The sequence below is a fragment of the Mixophyes fleayi genome, chromosome 9 (assembly GCF_038048845.1).
Source record: "Mixophyes fleayi isolate aMixFle1 chromosome 9, aMixFle1.hap1, whole genome shotgun sequence".
Classification (NCBI taxonomy): domain Eukaryota; kingdom Metazoa; phylum Chordata; class Amphibia; order Anura; family Limnodynastidae; genus Mixophyes; species Mixophyes fleayi.
Genome location: NC_134410.1, coordinates 117,049,908 through 117,071,711, shown reverse-complemented (window position 1 = coordinate 117,071,711; position 21,804 = coordinate 117,049,908). Strand labels below are relative to the sequence as shown.

The following is a 21,804-nucleotide window of genomic DNA, read 5'->3' as shown; positions in this document are numbered from 1 at the left end:
TGGAGGTCTTGTGCCCCCACGGTGTATTTTCGCTCTGTAAATAAGAACAGGACCCCCAGGCCCGTCTCCTGCTCCTCTGAACTCGGATTGCTCGCACGGAAAAGCCCAAGTTCAGTTCCCCAGATGAAAAGGACGAATAAGGCACTGTTTATGTTCTACCTTAATGTGAAAGCAACACTTGGATCAAATGTAAATCACAGAGCACTTTGCGCTGGTTCTTGGCAGCCGGCGCTCGGACGGAATTAACTAATTGAGACTGAGGTCAGGATGCCTGTCGGCTGTTTATAATGACACCCGGCTAGTGCGCAGAGGGATTGGAGATGTGGGGTGACTATACACCAGGAAAGGACCCTGTAGGTTTCCCGATGAGTAGGTTTAACAGCTGGGCGTCCCTGAGGTTAGTCAGCCGAATACTTTTTTTTACAGGCTGATTAAATCAGTCTCATCTCCTTTGTCCGCTTGACCCTTCGTGGTCAAAATGAGTGAGACTTCCTTCCTACTTGTGTGACCTGGTGTCCGGTTATTGTAGTGTAGCTGTATTAATGTGTGGAGTTTGTGTCCAAGCAGTGTGTCTCTATGTCAACAAATGTGTTCATACACAATTAGGTTTCCTTTTAAAGCCCACGATAACCAAGGCAGTGTCATGTGTAGACAAGATACCAGTTTTAATGGGGTCTCCTTAGACAATCGAGTACTTTTAGTGGCTCAAAATAGTTTTACTATACGGACGTTGTTTTGCAAGCATTCATGTCCACTGTTGGTTGTGGCCGATTATATACCAATCGGATAGATAGTTGTATCACTTGGCACTTGGAGCTACATTGGTTACCCCATTGCTGGGCAGTGGTGGTAATGATGTGATTGTATTATTATTCTTTATAAAGTGTTACTCAGTGCTGTTATTTATGCACATCCCGTCTCTGCTGCTGTGGAGCTTACAATCTAATTTCCCTACCATAGGCGTGCATACCTGCATACACCAGGCCCAATTACCTATTTGTATGTCTTTGGACTATATGGGTGTAATATTTGAGACTCCCGCATTTTGCGAGAGTCTCACGGACTCCCGGGAGAGTGTGGCAATCTCCCAGATCTGCCCACTTCACTAGGAAGTGCCCACTTCCTAGTGAAGTGGGTAGAATTAGGTCCCAAACGCCACGATTCCCGGTGAGTCGCGGCATTTGGCCCCGCCCCCACTGTCAAATGACGCGCGTGCGTCATAACGTCACGGGGGCGGGTCCAAAATGACGCACATTTTGGAGCCCCGCCCCCCCATTACGCCCACCTCCCCGCAGGCTCCCGGAAACCAACATTCTAAAGTTAGTAAGTATGCTCTACAGTAGCAGACCTGATATACTACAGGGGCCGATTGGGTGCGGCCCTCTAGCCTTGAAAAGGGCCGCACATTATCCTTAATCACTGCAATAAGTTAAAACAATGCAATTAATCAAAGAAAGAGACAACTATCTGTAATAACATATCAATAGTAGTTTTAAGTGTTACCAACTATAACAAACGCATATGACAATAAAGCAGGAAGAAGCTGGAGTTGAAGGCTCGGAGGGCCGCATGTGGTCCTGGGGCTGATTGTTCCCCATCACCGCTCTACAGAGTGAGCCTATATTTGTGTATGACCAAAGACCTTGGCATTATTCGCCCATGGCTTAAACCTGACGCCTATCTTATATTTATGTAAGAGGGCGACGTTCCTGTGTTGACAGATGTCATTGTGACTTAGCAAAATACGGTACAGCTACACTGCCTGGGTGAATTGAATAGATTTCCATTAATATTTATTTCAAAGGAACGGCAAGAATTTAACGTTCTGTTAATATTATTGTACATTTGATATGTGTATTTGTGTAGAGCATTACAGATAATACTTTCTATATAATCACGGTAATCCAGTCCCTAACAGACCCTGCGTCATGCACGTCTGGCTGCTCCGCATAACCTGTTCCAACCCGGTCTTTACGTATCCAGTCGTTCTCCTGCATCCTCACAGGCTCCTGGAAAAAGCCATCCATTAACCTCAGACAATTAATACCCTTCATTAGTCACCGAACGGGCATCTCCGAGCTGGATTAAGTTTTTCCACTCTCTAGTTATTCTCTGCCAAAGTGTTTGTGTCAGTGTTTTGGCACTTGGGGCAGTGCCAAGAACGTGCATCTCTGAGTAATGAGAAGTAGCTCTGTCGCCATCCTCTGTTCTCCCTTCTAGGAAACCATTCTATTCCCAAAATCAGCACAATATTGTTCTATATAGGAACAGCATTAATCTTTATCCTTTTCCTGGTACCTGTAATGCAGGAGTCAGGGAACTTTTTTACCTTTTACCCCCAAATATATTTAGATACGCCGACGTTACCCCCTTGATTTGAAAGGAAGTAAATCATATATTATTAATTATTGGAATTCAAAATTTTATTGAATCTATTCAAAATTTCTTTGAAAGCTTCAATTTCAAAACTTCAGGTTTTGGAGAAATGATGTTGCTTCATTTTCGATACGAGAGCATCAATATTGGGGCATTTTGATGTCAGAGCAATTTGGATACAGTCTTCAGCGTCCAATCGATTTCTCTGCTTTGTTTTTATGTTCGGTAGAGTGGAAAATCCTTGTTCGCAAAGGTAGCTTGTTGCAAAAGGCAGCAACTTTTTGACTGCCTCCTCGTGTGCAATTTTGATGCCTTTGCAGCTGTTGACATCCAAAAATATGACAGATCTGCTTTGTTTTCAAATGCAATACGTGCTCCATTATTGCATCGAAGCTCAAGATGTGCCTCTGCCAACCCTGGAGGCTCCTCTGGTACAACAGCAATTTCACATGTAAAGCGGTCTACAATCCAACTGACAGCATGTGAATCGGCAGCATTACCCCCAGGAATTACATTTTTCCCCCATTTGGGGTAATTTACTCCTGTTCCCTGACCACTGCTGTAATGGAACCATATTTATTGCACACAGCAACTTACATTACAGAATAATACGGTGGTACCCTGGAATGCAGCGTTGTATATATTTGTTACTGTACACAGCTTAGACAGGCTTACGGTTCATTTTTAATAACTGTAAACTAATGTATTTAAATGGGTGACTCAGGGACTTTATTTTTTGGTTTGTCTTAAAGTGAATGTTGTCAAATAATCACCCACTGAGCTCCCCTGGTCCATCTGTGTTTAACAAGATGGTTTACATGACATAATTTGCTTTAAATAAGTGATCTGTCCAGGTAGGCATAACACAGGCTTAGATTTGAAGTTAGCCTTGCTCACTTGTTAGTTCTTTATGGCTTCTATGCACCATATAGTCTTCTGGATTTAGATGGTCTGTATCATGTTCAATTAATTTGTCATACGATCTACTGTGAAAGGTACTATGCACTGCAACATGGTGTCATAGGCAGTACAGTGGCTCAGTGGTTAGCACTTCTGCCTCACAGCACTGGGGTCGTGAGATCAGTTCCCGACCATGGTCTTATCTGTGCGGAGTTTGTATGTTCTTCCCGCGTTTGCCTGGGTTTCCTCCGGGTGCTCTTGTTTCTTTACACACTCCAAAAACATACTGGTAGGTTAATTGGCTGCTAGCAAATTGATCCTAGTCTGTGTCTGTGTGCGTGTGTTAGGGAATTTAGACTGTAAGCTCCTATGGGGCAGGGACTGATGTGAGTGACAGCGTGCGGAATTAGTGGCGCTATATAAATAGATGATGATGATAGTTGAAAGCGCTATAATTACCCAAGAATCACCCCTGGAAGCTAGTCGGGTATGGTACTATCTGGGTGGGATGAGGTTCCGGGGGGAAAGACTACATCCAATAAGAAGTGAAATGTCACATAAAGCTACGTTCCTATTGGCTGGTTGCTCTGACACTGGCACCCTTTATTGGCTGTACCTTAAGGTTATTCCCCACATGAATCTGAGCTTCTACCATGGTCTGGGAATTTGAGGGGTGATCGCTGTGCCTGTATAATAATGGGATGGAAATATTCCCTCCGTCAGCATTTTAGAAGGGTCCCGAACAGAATAAACCCCGGTTTGAACTGAACGGTTTAAATACCAGACTTACATTTGTAACAATGGCCAGTGTTCAGGGGATCTGGAGAGTGTGGGTATGTTTTGTCATCATTTTTCCAGCGTGCTCTTTGTAAGCCGGGTGATGTCGTTCTAAGCAGCTGTATCAGTAGAATGGATTTCTCAGTCTCTCTGACCTTTCTGGCTGGTGACAATGACTCAATGTCACCGCTATGGGTCTAGTGTGAACCTCGCGACCTCGCCACTTCTATACTACCCATTGCTAAGTCACTTGTAAGCTTTATGGACCAGACCAGTGCACATCGACCCATAATGCCAAAATCAATCGTCATATTCCTCAACCAGGTTAAATGCCCATCTATTCTCCCAGTGCCAGTGTCAGCTTCCTCAAACAGTTTAATGCAGATCCGTTACAAGACTAGATTACGGGCCGTGTCTTTCGGGGCTTTCTGTGAAGAATATTGGTTAGTCTAATACGTGTCGCCTAATTCAGGGCTTCCTCCTGCAATGTGCATTTTACATGAACCCTTCTGCTAGCCACGATCCTGCTTTTAGTAGGCCGGCTAGCAGAACTTGCTGGGAGTAGTAGTTCAACAGCTATGACGAGACAGTTTGTTGGCACTTGGCTGACATAGGATAATATGATTTATTTATATTTAATATTATTGCATTTCCTGCTTATGTCAAACTAAAAGATTTTTCTTTTTCTCTTTTTAGGAGATCGCTCTTTGTTTGGATTATTTTATATATTACCTGTTGCCTGGATATTTCTCAGGGAGCAGCTGAAGGTAAATTTATTTGTTTTGTTGTATAAGCAAAGTACATACATTGGGCATTGGGTGGGTACAGGATAGAAAAAAAAATTCCTTCCCAACGCACAAACAGCTGTTTGTCTGCTACTTTTTTTTTGGAATTGGCTCGGCTTTTATTCTCAGGATCCTGAATACAGTGTTCGTAGCGTAGAACATAAAACGCCAGCCGCTAATTGGCACAGGAATCAAGGAAGCCAAATCAAAGAGCGGAATATAAATACATTGGTCACGTGACAGCAGAAAGCCCCCATCTGCTGGTCTGTCGGGGTTGTTGGGAACGCTGACACGGGAACAAGAAAGGATAAAGAGTAGGGAGGTCGGTCAATAGAGAAGATCTGCATGAGGAATCGGACTGAATAGAGTGGTCAGCGGGAACCAGAGACGGGTAGTGACCTGGAGCCACGCGGCTTGACGATAGTCACCTGTAGTATAAACACAGGGGGAGGTAGTTTACGATGGTTGTCACCGCCTATATCACAGGGGCCGCCCCCGCCCGTCAGAAGCGCTCCTCGATGTATGTAGAGGCGAACAACCCCTTTTAGACATGCATTGTGCAAAATTGTCAGTGTCCCGTCAAAGTCTGACCTCCGAGCCACTGTAGTACCGTCCGTTTCAATCCAACAAACATTTCAGTTTTTTTTGTAAGACAAGTAAATAAAAATGCTCAGTTTAGTCTTGGAGTAACCACGTATTTATTGCAGGTAGCTCTTATATGCGTGAGAAGTGCTTCACTATAGAGAAGGAGGCCTATTAAAAGTACGGGAATAGGGCCAGTCCCGCCAGCTCCCATCCGGTGCAAAATCCAGGTTCTTTTGCAGAGTAGAGATGGCCGCGCGCCCTTCAGCAGAGCATGGCGCCCCTGAAAGTGAGCCGTCACCACTCTTCTCATTACATTACTCCATAAGCTAGTTATAGCGTTATTCTGCACAGCTAGGTGCACAAGCGCACCTCTAGTGTAGTTTGATAAGAACGCCTTCAATCCGCCTAACTCCTCCCTTATGCTCATGCAAACTGCTGCCCCACTGCCACCCGGCCACCAATCCTCCATAAACTGCTGCCCGCTGGCAGAAGTCTAGGTTCATGTGATGTGGGCAGACACAACTGCTAAAGGAAAGGAAACGGTTGTCCGCTCAGGACCTGGGGAACAGCACATGAAATAGATACTAAAAAGTAGACAGTCAGTAAAACAATGGCACCCTCCTGTGTCCTGCCTTCCTCCAGAACTTGAATAAGTGTAGACCTAGAGGGGTGGGGGGCTCAGATCAATTTGACACTCTGCCCTCTGGTGGGGATTGCTGCTCATACCACACATGGCTGAAATTACACGAGGTTCGGAAAAGATAAGTGAATAAACCTAGGGGCAAACGCAGGATTTGTAGAGGGGGGTTTCCCCACCACGCTGCCAGTGGGCGTGACCAGCATACATGGGGGCATGGCTGTAACAGGCGGGCCAAGCTTGCAGCACTTGTTTGTCTTACATAAACGTGGCTGCTGATGTGTTCTTACAGATAGGCGTTCCTTTCTTTGACTAACGGTGTTGTATTAACTTAATACTAAGATTAAAGGTGATGTGCGGCCCTTTTGAAGGTTAGAGGGCCACACCATGCGGCCCCTGTTTTTCAGGTTACCCATCCCTCATATATAGAGACATCATTTTACATTTACCGTATTGTCTGCTAATGTTGTAACAGGTTTGTGATGGCACGGCTGAGCTTACCAATATACTATCCACAATAAATGTTTTATGTTCTGTCCTGTGCTCATTCCTTTATCGTCTTCATCCTCATACGTGATTGGCATCCAGATCACAGTTTATAGAGGGACGGAAGGATGAAGTTCTGCCCGGGGCTTTAAATACCCTTCAACTGGTTCTCGTTAAGGGACAAAAAACAACTGCAGCTGCTTGTCAGTCTAGCAGTAAGATGCACTATAGGAATGTGGGCCTGTATGTCTGGCCGACCGCTGCGAATCCACTGTATTGTCCTTATGTCTTATGCTCACATTGAACGTTCAGATTATAATCTGTTTTCTGGTTTTGGGTTTCAGATGTGGACGTTCTTCAGAAGCTGGGCCTCATGGGAAGCAAGCCACCCGGTCGCCCCGTACCCGAAGGGGTCATACCGTTTAAGTCGGGAGTCATTTTGACCCAGCGAGCGCGTATCGAAGCTCCGATTCACTCCGTCGTCCCGCCAAGCTTAGGAACCAATCTCACCCTGGTGCTGAGCCTCTGCTCTCACCGCGTTAACAATGCCTTTTTATTTGCTGTCCGGAGCAAAAAGAAAAAACTCGAGCTTGGGTTGCAGTTCATCCCGGGTAAAATTATCGTGTACGTGGGTCACAAGCAATCTGTATATTTTGATTACAATGTCCATGATGGCCAGTGGCACAATATGGCCATTGATATTCAAGGCCAAAAGGTGACTCTATATACTTCTTGTGGGAAGCAGAGAGTTAACGCCAGTCTGCATATCGCGAAAGACGCCACATTGGATTCCGATGGGGTTTTCATGCTGGGTAAACTGAACCAGCAGACTATACAATTTGAAGGTGCTATTTGCCAGTTTGATATTTATCCTCCCGCCAAGGCAGCTCACAATTACTGTAAATATCTCAAGAAGCAGTGCAGGCAAGCTGATACCTACCGGCCGAATCTGCCACCTCTGGTTCCACTGATTCCCCAAGAAGCTAGTTTGCCCCTGGTCGCAGAGACGGCCTTTAAATCTCTAGTTAATATCACCACCGTTGCTCCTCAAGCACAGAATCTAGGCAAAGCCAACTTGACCGTCAAAGTTAAGGTTCCTTCTGCAAATTTAACTACAAAAGCACCTGCCTTGTTGCCGATAACACCACCAGCCCCTCGCGGTACCGACACACAGCTCTCGCCGAGTGTCTTAACCAGGACTTCCACCGTGGCCCTCAGGATATCTCCAGCCGTTAATTCTTCAACCGGAGGACCTCTGCCCTCTGTCACTAAACACAGTGTACCGCCCGACCACAACAATACGAAGGATAGGAAGCTCCAGCAGCCAGAAAAAGTAACCAAGAAGACCGTCTACCAAAAAACAACCACCAAGCCTTCAGCAACAGCTGTCACTTCTAAGCAGGTTAAAAAGAGCACCGGAAATCCACGGAGTACAAATACCACCACCCCAAAGCAAGCTTTGGAGAAAAGAACTAGTCTTCCTACCATAAAGCATTATACTTCCTTGAACCTGAAAATTTACCCAACCACCGCCTCAGTACTTTACACAAAACCAGGATCCGGGTCCTATCACACGTCCACGTCAACCATTACCAATATGCCTGCTACTTACGATTACCTGTGGCTCGACCCATCTGCATTTCCATATTTAGTTGGACCTCCTGGGCCGAAAGGGGATCACGGTGCTTCAGTAAGTAGAAAATCACTGTTTTATTTTGTATAATGTATGTTAAAATGGATAGTTTTGCAATAGGTGTAGTAATGTGGATGTTATTGTTCAACTGGTACACATTTAAGGGGTCAGACACATCTTGTAACTCAATCAGCTGGAGAACCTGAAGCAGCGGTCGTACCTGGTGGAAGAGGAGGTAATGTGATTGGATGCAAGGCGAAGAATGACTCCTGTTTCAGGTTCCCCTTGCCGATATCGTGTAATGATGCACTGTAATTGTCATTGTAATTGTACTGCTATGGTGGAATGTAAGTTACTGTGATACACTTATTGGTGTCCCTTCATAAATGTACCTATGAGCCAAGATCTGCTACAGCATGGAGTGTCTGAATTGCTGTAGGAACCTCTGAAATGTTATATTGAGCCTGACTGGCACATTAAGAGGCAGCTGACACAAATCTAATTCAAATATGACATCTGTGTTTCAAAGCATGTTCTCAATAGAAGGGGCAAAAAGAAATGTATTGACCAATCCATTGCTGTAAATACGAACAGTGCAAAGTTATCCAGCGTCTACTATCCTGTCACACTGAGCAGGGTGTCCGAACGTTCCAAATGAGGTATGAGGCTTCCGTGGTATCTGCCAGACAGTCACTAGGCTTCATACATCCGTTATCCTCTCTCACAATGGGCATTCTAAGCCTCTGTACCCGTCACAGTGAGAGCAGAGAGTAGACGTGCGCTGAGAAGTTTGCAGTGGAAGCTAAAAAAAATTCCAAGAGGGATTTTTATTTCAATTAAGAAAATGCTTTTTTTTTTTTTTTAGTTTTGCAATAATTTCTCTTTAGCTAAATGGCATATATATGTATAGTCCAACACAAAACCCCACATTTAGGGCTGCACTGTTCTACCAGATCTAGAAAAAAATAAAGCTGGTAGAAAGGACAGCCACCTCTGATTGGCTGGTCGCTGCACTCGTACAATCAGTGTACCAGCATGTCGGACCTTACTGCTTTCAGATAGAACTATCGCAGCTCTCCTACAATGGAGAGTAACTGTTCAGCTGTTGGGCGTAGAATAACTTTTACAGCTCATGAGTTAGAGAGCATAACATTCCATCTGCTGCAGGTTAGACATAGCTTCAGTGGTCCTTGCCAATAAGATTCCTGCCTCATATTGATGTTACAAACAAACCGATTTTAAGCATTTTATTTTCTCATCACAAAATAAGTCCTCAATGTAATGTCACAGTCTGTACTTGGGACAGCTTGTTGCCTCTACTTTAGACTACCCCCTTCATATGCCCTGCGCTCCTTGAAGTATTCCATGTTGGCATGGTCAAGTCTCAGAGTTTTGCCAAACCGGTGAATGTTTTGAAATGCAGGTAACTTGGGCGGACTCGTGGTTGAACTCACGTTTTGTTCATTTAAAGCGATGCTGTGGCTGCTGTATCTGTTCATGAAACATAAATTCACCTTCCAGACTCTATATAACATGGTCCAGTGGCTGTAATTCTTGCCAGATTATTGTGGTCCATATGTCATCGACGTTTTTTGCCTGACCACCTGTGTAGGAATATGGCTTGGATGACTGTTCCCTGTTGATCTTTTGGCCTACATCCCCTACTATGTCTTTGTCCGACTCCATCCATTGTAATCTTTATTTGCTGTCACTTCCTAATAGTGTTTTCTCCATCATAAACGCATTTGATCTGTGGACAAGTCATGTGGACAACCAGGAAGTGCGTCTAGCCTTCAGGAAAAGGGGGCTGCTAGAGGGCAAGGTTACACTAGTCTCCATCACTTGGGTTTATGGAGTGTCTCAACGGAAACGGGACCGTATATTACACCTAACATCAAAGATCTGCACAAAACATTACATTCATCTGATATTAGGAGGGTTTCTTCTGTTACAAAGGCATTCCTGGCCATAAAACAGTTCTGTGCTATCTTCAAAAGAGAAGCGGCCCCTCTCCCCAATTAGCAAGACATCATTAGCTTTGTCCATATCGGTGAAGACCAAAACTGTAGATCTAATCGGGGTATGCTTTTATGATCCATGTGGTTGATTAGGCATTCATTTTGATTGGTGTATCCATCGGCTTGTCATAGAGGAGGCAGCCAATGAGAGTCTTGCCAATAAGAGTGCAGCCAATCCGTCTACTAGTCCTGATTAATGACATGGTGAATGTTGGCTCAGACCACACAATGCTTGTGTCTAGACGGGGCCCGTTTCAATGCTATGGAAGGATTTTAAATAAATATAACAAGCTTATTGGACACCCCTATGAAATGTTTTACACTTTATAACATCTATAGGGGAGAAATAGTCTCTTGTTATGGTTGATATTTAAAACCCTATCGTGTATCAGGTTTATACTAACTACCCCCTAAAGTGTCTGCCTATTATTCCAAAGTACCCCTTAATGTGTATAAATGTTTTCAAAGCACCCCTAATTTTATTAGAGTAGCCATGATGTTTTCTTAATTGTCTTGTATATTGGACTGATGTTTTGAGTTTAATTAGTTTAGTGGAATTATCCCCTGACTCTGATACACACGTAGCTCTGGCTGAAAAAACGTGGTCTGGACCACTGGCCACATATACATAGATACATACATACACACATATGTAATCTCGGTTACAGGATTTTTTCCGGGCTGCACCTACTTTGTGGAATTCCCTCCCTCGCACAGTAAGACTTTCCTCTAGTCTTCAAACCTTCAAGCGTTCACTGAAAACCCACCTCTTCAGTCAAGCTTATAATATTCCTCAACCATCATCTTAATCTCCCCTATTACCACCCTCTGCACAGCTAACACAAGACAACAACCTTCTGACCAACATTGCAACACACATAGCCCACTCAGTACTTTTACCTTTGCAGTCTGGCTGGTCCATTGTGCAATATGATGTAGCACATGCCCTTGTGTTTCTAACTCCCATTGTCCTATAGATTGTAAGCTTTCGAGCAGGGTTCTCTTACCTCTATGTTTGTATGTACTACCCAGTATTGTCTTATTAATGTTTGTTCCCAATTGTAAAGCGCTACGGAATTTGCTGGCGCTATATAAATAAATGTTGATGATGATGATGATACACACGCACACATGTATGTGTAAGGATTTGTAATCCCTCGGAGCAGCTCCGTGAGCCCAGGTGCAGTGTTAGCGTCTCTTAGTTTACAGAATGAATGATATTTGTGCACACTGGAAGAGAGCATGAGTCACACACACACATTACTGGCAGCGTATAACGGTGAGATCACAACTAATTTCCTCTTAATCCAAACCAAGGAATCACTTTTTTTTTTTTTTGTCAACTGTTCAGCTGTGAACATTAATTCCAGGGAAATCCCCTCGCTCGCACCAAGAGAACGGTGACTGCACTCTTATTAACATTTAATGAAATGCACGTCAGGCGCGTGAATGGAGCCTATATTCCAGGTCAGCTTCTGGTATCTTGCAGAGCTATTTTATTGCAGGTCATTTGTGATGTACTCCAGATGCATCATATTTGGAGGGGGGGGGGGGGATGGATTCCAATATTTTTTTTTCTTTCATTTTCTGCTACTTACACTGGAGCCTGGAAACTGATAGTCAGCCTCCCTCCCCCTATGGATTTGGGTTCACATTACAAAATAGTTTTCAGGGTGGTCTCAAGATATTTCACAATACATAATGCTTAGCTGTTAAGAATTAAAATTTTGTACTGGCAGCGCGGCTACTTAACGCAGGGCTACTATTAGACTGCCTTCCAAATCTTGACGTGATCACATCTCTTTCATTGAAAGCTTTCCGTGCCACGTTCTTATGTTTATTTTAAATAATCTACACAGGGAGCAGCCATATTGGTCACATGTCGGGACAACTAGTGGCAAAATTAATCTCCTGCGATTAGGCGGCGGTCCTGAAGTGAGCTACCTTGAGATTGGTCACTGGACTACCTACTTTTTTTTCTTTAAAATGTTCCTAATAGGCTGTTGGGATGAGTCCCCCCCCCCCTCCCCCCCAGGCTAAAATTTGCCACCCCTGTCTCATGTTTATATTACATGGCTCAGTTCATTGACTTACATTCACCTGGGTTGTTACGACCTGCTGTCATATTATAATCTGGCCTCCCCCCCCCCCCCCCCCCCCGACATCCAGCCAAATAGGGCTATATTTACATTATAGGACAAGTAGGCACATGCTTGGGGCAAGGGGCAGTTCAGAGGGCAGCGTAGAAATGGTTTAATGTTACTTTTATTTGCTCTCAACAATAACTACAGCCCAGCTTGGTTGTGCAAACCTCACTCCCACTTCAGAAGTTCATTTAGTCTATAACAGAGTCGAGTTGAAACATTTCACTGTTGCTGTATGATCAGCAGCTTTAGTGGACGGAGTCGATTTAAAACTTACATTTTTGTTTAAGTAACACGGTGGCTCGGTGGTTAGCACTTCTGCCTTACAGCACTGGGATCATGAGTTCAATTCCCAACCATAGCCTTATCTGTGAGGAGTTTGTATGTTCTCCCCGTGTTTGCATGGCTTTCCTCCGGGTGCTCCGGTTTCCTCCCACACTCCAAAAACATACTGGTAGGTTAATTGGCTGCTAACAAATTGACCCTAGTCTGTGTGTGTGTGTGTGTTTGTTTGTTAGGGAATTTAGACTGTAAGCCCCAATGGGGCAGGCACTGATGTGAATGAGTTCTCTCTACAGCGCTGCGGAATTAGTGGCGCTATATAAATAAATGGTGATGATGATGATGAAGTAAGCGTTGTTAAAGTTTTGACTTTCATATAGATTCTCATGAAGCCACTGTTTCATTACTTGTTGTGCAATATTTTTGGTGTGTGTGTGTTCCCATTGCTTTTTGGTCTCGTATTGGTCCAAGTGTGTTTTTTAGTTTGATCTACAAGAAATAAGTGACCAGGTTTGATACTTTTTAGTGGTATAATAGCAATTTCAAGAACCAGGACTCAACTCCAGAGATGTGAAACTATATCTCTCCTTAATTGTTTTGGAATAAATAGGTACTTTAAATCACATTGGCTGTTTTTTGGATCTTGAACTATGTGCAGTACCTGGGGGTCTGACAGTTTAACTATTTTGAATCACATGTCAGATTCAGAGAGCACTAGGGCTTTTAACCTCTGAAACATTTTTATCTGTTGCAGATGACACATAAACAAGAAAAATATAATCTATGTTCCCCACGATGGGTGTAAGATTCCCATCCGTGGGCTGAACCAATGTTTGAGAATGAGTTCAGCGGGTACCAGTGACGTCACTGAAGTACCGAAGATTAATATTCATGAGGCCTGACTAATATTCATGAGGCCTGACTAATATTCATGAGACATTGGTTCCAAGCGTACTGATAGGCTGCTTTCTCGCGTATACTGATTTAATTCATTAATTAATCAATAGAGATTTGATTTCATATTGTTGCCATATTGCTCAATGTGACAATTATCTTCAAACACACAAAAGTGACGTGTGTGATAAGGACAGAGCCTATGTCTGCTCCCGCTCATAATTAACTTGAACCATAAGTGATGCAGTAATTTAGGAGACAAGTAGAAATTTTTAACTTAAATGAAAGGAGGAGAGGGGCTCTAAAGTGGTAGGAAGTTTTACTGTAGTGTAAAGTGCTCTGGACGGACCATATAGGCCCACTGGTGTGAGAAATGTCATTGGTTCCTAGTGAATTGTTCAGCTACATTCTCATTAATATTGGATCCTCTCCCTCGACAGTGTAGATGACAGGTGCACATAAATACTGGTGCTTACTAATGTCTGCGTTCAAAGCTGTCTCTACAGCTCCATCCACAGTGTAGATAACAGGTGCACATAAATACTGATGCTTACTAATATCTGCGTTCAAAGCCGTCTCTACAGCTCCATCCACAGTGTAGATGACAGGTACACATAAATACTGATGCTTACTAATATCTGCGTTCAAAGCCGTCTCTACAGCTCCATCCACGGTGTAGATGACAGGTGCACATAAATACTGGTGCTTACTAATGTCTGCGTTCAAAGCCGTCTCTACAGCTCCATCCACAGTGTAGGTGACAGGTGCACATAAATACTGGTGCTTACTAATGTCTGCGTTCAAAGCTGTCTCTACAGCTCCATCCACAGTGTAGATGACAGGTGCACATAAATACTGGTGTATAAGCAACTTGTTTTCTCCTTTCAGTATACAATGATGAAGGTTTTGATAACACTGTATCTTTGTTACACCATCTCATTTGCAAATAGATTAGAGTCTGGCTCCATACCATGACTTGGTATAATGCAGCGATAGACAACCTGATACACTTCAGGGGGAACACAGGCGGGTATACCTAGGGCCGTCTGTTGCCCATCCCTGGTATAAAGGCATCATGGCATAAGAAAGGCAAGGCTCAAGCATAGCCTATTTGAAGACTATGCCAGCTTACATTCTGGAATGAAACATGGGATTTTTTTTAAATCTTCAATAAATTATTTACTACAATGCTGGCGTCGCCATTGACGGTTTGTGTCCTTACAACCTTTGCTCCCAGAATGCACTGCAGGCCTTACTCTGGAAAAAGTGGAAGCTGTGTTTTGGATTTTTTTTATTACTTCCACCCATGTGCAGATTTATTAAAGACATATAGTGCATCGAGATAAGTAAGCCGTTTAATGCAGCCATCGCTCACAGAGTGTACTATTCTCCCCAGTACAGATGGTGTGTATTAAATCCATATGTCATATAAAATATTTCCATTTAGCAGGCAGAACATCCCCACACGGTCACAAGACCGGCTTCTCCTCTTTCCTGCTCAGCGTTTCACACTTTGAAGAGGGAAAATTCACACATATGAAAACACGCTGGTTCTGCCCATTACCAGAGCGATGCTGTGAGTCTTGGGCAGCGGTTTTGGCAAATACGGTTCCATTTTAGCCCATCTTATCTCCATTATCCATTCATGAAGGCAGTCGCAGAGCACAGCAGGCCATGTATTCATCATCACCCTCAGCATTTATTTATATAGCGCATGGGGTTGGTGGGACAAAACTGACCCTTCCTGTGGTAAAATAATATAGATTTTCTTTCTCTGTTTACCTTGTCTGGTTGAAGTTTACCAACTTCTGGGTAGATATAAATATTCATGAGTGCTAATCTGAGTGAGAACATGCCAGGTACTGGCAGTGCCAACTTGGGGCACGAAGGGCTCGAGAGAGAGAGCGATCGAGAGAGGTCTCTGAAGGGGCGTAGCCAGCCAATGGAGGGGGTGTGGCCTGGCAATTTTTTGGGAAACTTGTTAATTATACGGTTGCACTATAGCTCCTCAGTGTGGTGAAGGAAGGGGTGGGGGGGGGGGGGGGTGGCAGATGGGGTGGACTAAGCTTTCATGCCATTGGCTTTCAGTGATTGCATGAGATTAGGATGTTCACCCCACAGGGCAGCCCACACCAGTATATAATACTGAAGGCATGTTTAGCAGGAAGTACCAGCCCGAGAGGGAGGGGTGCAGCTGTATAAATGAACAAATTATTTTCTCAAGAATTATTACTTGTATTGTATGAATCACTGTACCAAGACAAGAACAAGTGGACAATAGGAATACAGCACAGACCAATAACATACCTACTTTAGCCCAGTGAACTGTGACTTACAGACAACTGGACAGACTTTAGGGGTCCAAGTTCTCTCCCAAGGTATCTGAAGTACCGTTGTATGACGACAATGCCTTAGGGGTGACCGCTCAGAATTAAGATAGAAGGGGACAAGTTTTCTACATTTATGGCTCCTACAGGGTAAAACAATCCCTTCATGATTCTATTCCAGTGCATTACACATGTCATGTAACAAATAATATGCACCTTACCAAGGCTGACAGCAAGAGATAGAGATATAATCTAGGAGTTGCTGGTAGTTAGAGGGAAAGGAAGGGGAGTTACTGTACTATTTTTACTACAGCTTGAGTTTTTTTACAAACTTAGGCTGGGTGCACACTACTGATAATTTCTCCCGATATGATATAGGTAACGATTTTACCAACAAATGAAATAATAATAAAAAAAAGTCCCTATCAGCATTCCAATTCCTATGTACACACTAAACACGATTTAGCGTCAGATCTGTGCTCTTCATCTGTAATAACCATCGGCTGAAAAGATCCTGACTCTGCACACTCCATGGAGATCTATGGACACTGCCGGTTGGGAGTGCATACATACACACTCATCATCATCATCATCAGCAGCTATTTATATAGTGCTACTAATTCCGCAGCACTGTACAGAGAACTCGTTCACATCAGTCCCTGCCCCATTGGAGCTTACAGTCTAAATTCCCTAACACACACAGACAGACAGAGACTAAGGTCAATTTGATAGTAGCCAATTAACCTACTAGTATGTTTTTGGAGTGTGGGAGGAAACCGGGGCACCCGGAGGAAACCCACACAAAAACGGGGAGAACATACAAGCTCCACACAGATAAGGCCATGGTTGGAAATTGAACTCATGACCCCAGTCCTGTGAGACAGAGGTGCTAACGAGAACTTTGGAACGATGATCATTCATCGTTGAAGCGTACACAATAATGTGATATCCGGCAGAATGGTCGTTTATCGTGTGATTGTCCCGATAATCTCTGAAAGCACTGTAGTGTATACCCAGCCTTACTTGTGTCCAAACCAGTATTTGGTAGAAAATAATCCCAGTTTGGATTTGCAGAAAAATACATCCTAAAAATCAAGATCCCCAATGGGACAATGTCTATTCAGCAGATGGTTATGACAGATGAGGATCTCAGATCTGAAGGTAAGTGCTGTAGGTCCGTACACAGGAATCGGCATGCTCATCGGGACTTTCAGTTGTTGGTGAAAACATTAGAGACATTGTACTTTAAGTATTAGTGTTGCAGAAAATCGTACAGGTCCAGAGACATTGATCCATTCACCATACAGCTTAGCAGGTCAAGTGATGCCTGGTAAATGTAGACCTACTAGAAGACGGGCAGTTATGTAATAATGGGTATAGTAGGCAGAGGATAGAATGTAGAGGTCTGTATCTTGTCAGCGCCCCGGTAACAGGAAAACTTGTCAACTCTAGACTGTTTTATAATAAAATGCAATTAGACAAGTTGCTGATTCTGACAGTAAGTTCTGACAGTATACTATAGAGTTCTTAACAAGAAGATCAAAACCATTTATAACACATGACTTAAAATAATTGTGGATCACGCTTTGTTTTTCTTAAGACTATCTTACTCTGATAGGAAAGATGTCTACCTGACGCCTATGTACGCTGGAGACAGACATTTCTGTTGGCTTATCTCAAGGGCTGCAACTAGTTTACTTTGTGCCTATGGTTTCCACTTTTTCTGATATTAAAAAATACCATCCCCATCTCATTTTACATTTCTGCCCTGATATTAACATTGACGCCAAGTTTCATTTTTACAGGCCAGGCTGAGAAAGTACAATTATACCTCATTTCTCACCTATATCAAGTTGGCAAGTATGAGTATACTTGCCAACTCTTCCTCATTGGCTTCAGGGAGATCCCGGGGGAGCTGGGCATGCGGGGGCGGGGCTTGATTAATCGCATTGTTTTGGCCCCGCCCCTAAATGATTGTCACAATTTTGGCCACTTATCTGTTGTGGGAGCGAGAACCGGGAGGTTGCCCTGGTCTCTTGGGAGGTCTCCCAGAAATGCGGGAGTCCCCCGGACATTCCTGGACAGTAGGCAACTATGCGTTAAAGAAAAGCAGCCAATGAATCTCTAGAGACTGAAGTGTCTTTTACATTTCTGTCTCCATTACTGAAGTCCTGTTGTCTGACCTGTCAGTCTTTGATTAAATTTTGGTCTCCATGAAAATGGCCACCTCCATAGGCATCAATACATGGACATAGGACACAATTTCTGAACTGTGTCATCACGCCACAGATGGCGAAGCCAACCACGTCTTGTACTGGCTCAGCATCAGGGAGAATGCCAGACTCTTCAGGGAGTGAGGGAGATCACCCCTATTTCAGGGAGTCTCCCTGCCATTCAGGAAGAGTTGGAGAGTATGGTATCACTAGTTCGGTGAGAATTGATAGGTTGCAGAGGAGCGCTGTTGAATGATTGATGTGTTGTATCCAGAGATAAGGGGCTATACAGCAGAGGTGCAGGGATAACGGTATTGAGGGACCGCAGGCCTGAGTACAGCCTTGGTAGCAGTAGAGGTGTAATCTGATTAGAGATAAGCCACCAGGAGGGCAGAGGACAGGATAATAGATGAATGTCAGTGACCTTTTAGGAATGATTTACAAGCAAGTGAGAGGATTGTAAAACAGAGACATTCAGTAGGAAAATCCATCTATTATCTTGATAGTTATGTGTCTACATTATGAATGCTGTGTGCCTAACATTTCATCTTCTTTTTGTGCTCCTAGTTTCTCCATGGCAACCCACATATATTTATTATAACACAATAAATTCATATTAACAAAGGAATCAAGACTACTTTTTATTAGCAGCATCCATACATTGGATAGAAATTGCATGGAACTTTTTTGTCTATTGGGGATTGCCTTTATTCCAAAACCTGAAGAGCTGAAAAGTGAAATATTTGTGTGTATGTATCTGTGCATTGTCGGAGTGGAAATTTAGAAGTGGCAGCGTGGAAATAACCCTGCGCAGCCAGTGAGGTGTCTGCTTCTAATAGAGGAGTCTAATTCCAGCACTGCTGCATGTCTGTTTGGCAGATTTGTATCAAATCTAGGTGTCACTCTGTTGAAAACCAGAAGGGCCTATCTTATTACCAATGGCTAATTTAACATTTAAGAGATTTTAATGGATGTTGACTGTCTACACTACTCTCTGTGCGGCACATGGATTATGGAAGGGACATATGGTCATACTTGACAAACTTTTAAAACTTAATTCCGGGAGATCCCGGGCAGGGGGGCAGTGAATTGCAACATTTTGGCCAAAATGCCGCGATTCGCCACGAATCTCGTAATTTTGACAGCAAGTTGCCGTTTGCGGGATACTTGCCTGTTCTCCCGGGAATCCGGGAGACCTACCCGAATTTCGGGAGTCTCCCGGACATTCCAGGAGAGTTGGCAAGTATGCATATGGTAGGGGGTGGAGAAATCCGTTATTTTGCCATACAATCAAACCAGTGTCGGTATGGCATTGCGCTGTATAATGGTCCAATCCGACCATTGTATATAGGGCAGCACAGTGGTTAGCATCGCTACCTCACAGCGCTGGGGTCATGGGTTCCATTCCAACCAGGGCCCTATCTGCGTGGAGTTTGTATGTGCTCCCCGGAGGCGGATACAGAGGGGATTGGGCTGCCTGTGGCCGCGCACAGCATAGGTGTGTCTGGTGGCTGAGAGGCAATAGGAGGATCCTGCCAGGACCACTCCGATTGTGCTTTAAACACCATCTGAGCAGACGGGCAGCATCCTCTGCCTGCTTCTCAGTCGCCAGGCACTGCCATGTTGTATGCGGGCGCACGGTTTCTAGGTATAAATGTGTTATACCCAGTAGCACACTGATTGGTGGACGGTGCTGGCCATACAGCAATCAGAGTAGTGAGTAGTCTCCACACTATGATTGGTGGATCGTTCCAGCCAGTCATTAATCAGAATGCAGGAAGTGGTGGAATTGGCTTAGGACAAAAAATGGACCCTGGTGTATTCATACATGTATGTGTATATCTGTTTAGAATGTAAGCTCCAATGGGACAGGGACTGATGTGTATGAGTAAATATTCTCTGTACAGTGCTGCATAATATGATTGGCGCTGTATGAATAATAAGTAAAATAAATATATACAATCTTTCATATTATATATCTTTATCCTGAATTTCTGTAACAAATGTGTTGCGATCTCATACAATGGATCATTTACTGTTCTCTCAACCACCAGACGACAGACTGACCTCCTACATTTTGTAGCTATTAAATAAAAGGTTGCCCAAAGAGCTTAGATGCCATAAGATAGCATATTTTTATTTTTTTTTTGCCTTGAAAATAGCAGTGTTCACGTTACCTAGGAGAATGCAAGACTCTCATTTAGATCTATGAAGCTTATGTGCACTGCTTCTGCCTCAACCCCATTCCTGATCTGTATAATATAGACACAGCTGCTATTTAGAGTGCTAGGGGGAGTTTTTTTCATTGTAGCCAGACACCCAATTAGGCACTGCTGTATAAATAGAGAATGAACTATTTTATTATGAATTTCTATGCATTAACCAAATTGTTTTCTGTACAGATTTGCTAAAAATAAGTTTCTTATATTTTTCTTTGTACTGACTTTTATCTATCATTAATTTTCATTTTAGGGACCACCTGGTCCTTCAGGACTTCCTGGACCACCTGGGAAAAGAGGTCCAAGGGTAAGTGCCAGTAGATGCTCACATAACTTCAGTTCATCTAGAGATCAGCAGGCCGTGGTCTTGCGGCAGATACTGCAAAGAAATGTTATTGACAAAACAATACACAGTTGGGTGCAGAATACTTAACAGCCTCTAGGTGGTGACAGTAGCTCTAAACAGACAGTAGTATAATTAGTATTGTTGTAAGATAATTTCTCGCTAGCCCTTGAGGACTGAACTTAGACACCTCTGGTCTAAGTCATAAAATTAGAATGTCCGTCACATTTTAAATGATCAATGTACTGAGCATTCTTTGTGCCGCGTGACCTTTAATGAATGAACGTAGTAGTTCTTCATCACTGAGCGCACCATACGCACATGGTCGCAAACCTACCGGGTGTGGTCAGAGGGCCAGACTTTTCGCTGGACAAGGCGTTTCAGAGGGTGCTGCACAGGGGGTGTGATGAAGGAATAAGAGAGCCAATGGGTAGTCGTATATCGGGGCCACAAGCACTGGTTCATAAATAGAAGCCAGGACAGGTCAATATCAGGAAATTTATTGTTAGACAGGAGATGAGAAATGGGCACAACGAGGCTGAAATGGGCACGACGGGGTTGGAGTGGGCACGACTAGGCTGGACGAGTCACGGCAATCCAGGATGTCTCGGATGACAGACTGTTTCTACAAGCTCCTTGATGAGCTGTGTAAGGAGGCCTGATAAGGGAACAAGCATGAATTGGACACTCATTAGAGTCAGGTGCAGGTAAATCTGAAACAGAATCTATAATCACAAATCACTCACAGAAACTGGAGAACAATAACCGTCTCTGTGGCTCAACGGAAAGACAACCACAGAGGGGGTGAATCCCTACGGAGCCTGGTAGAAGGGGTGGGAGAGCTCTACATTAAAATCACTAAGCCAAAAATACAAGTTGATGCAATACAAAAGGCTCTCGCAGATACGTAGGTTTAATATCTCACAAACACGTGTATATTTTCCAATACTCTGAGAGAATGCATTGATTTTATACTGTACATGTACACTTGCTGTATATGCTGCTGTTCTCAATTATCAGCAATTTTGGGCTATAAGTGGCTCCACTCAAGGTCCTTAAACAGACTCAAAATTCAAGTCCTAATTTTACATTTTCATATGCCTCATTGTACCCTGAAAAAGGGGATTGAGCAATTGCTGCTCCAGTGGTGAGCAACAGGCACCCCCCCCTCCTCCCCCAAGCCTT

The 21,804-nt window shown here is 43.7% G+C and overlaps 1 protein-coding gene across 2 annotated transcripts in view; it reads left to right on the top strand.

Annotated features, from left to right (window-relative positions):
- The window catches only part of COL27A1 (collagen type XXVII alpha 1 chain), a 199,965-nt gene that overhangs the window by 17,522 nt on the left and 160,639 nt on the right, over positions 1-21,804 (top strand). For both annotated transcript variants that reach the window (XM_075185183.1, XM_075185182.1), the window contains exons 2-4: positions 4,750-4,820; positions 6,891-8,236; positions 20,530-20,583. In XM_075185183.1, the coding sequence (XP_075041284.1) occupies positions 4,750-4,820; positions 6,891-8,236; positions 20,530-20,583 (1,471 nt within the window). The remainder of the gene's footprint in view (positions 1-4,749; positions 4,821-6,890; positions 8,237-20,529; positions 20,584-21,804) is intronic.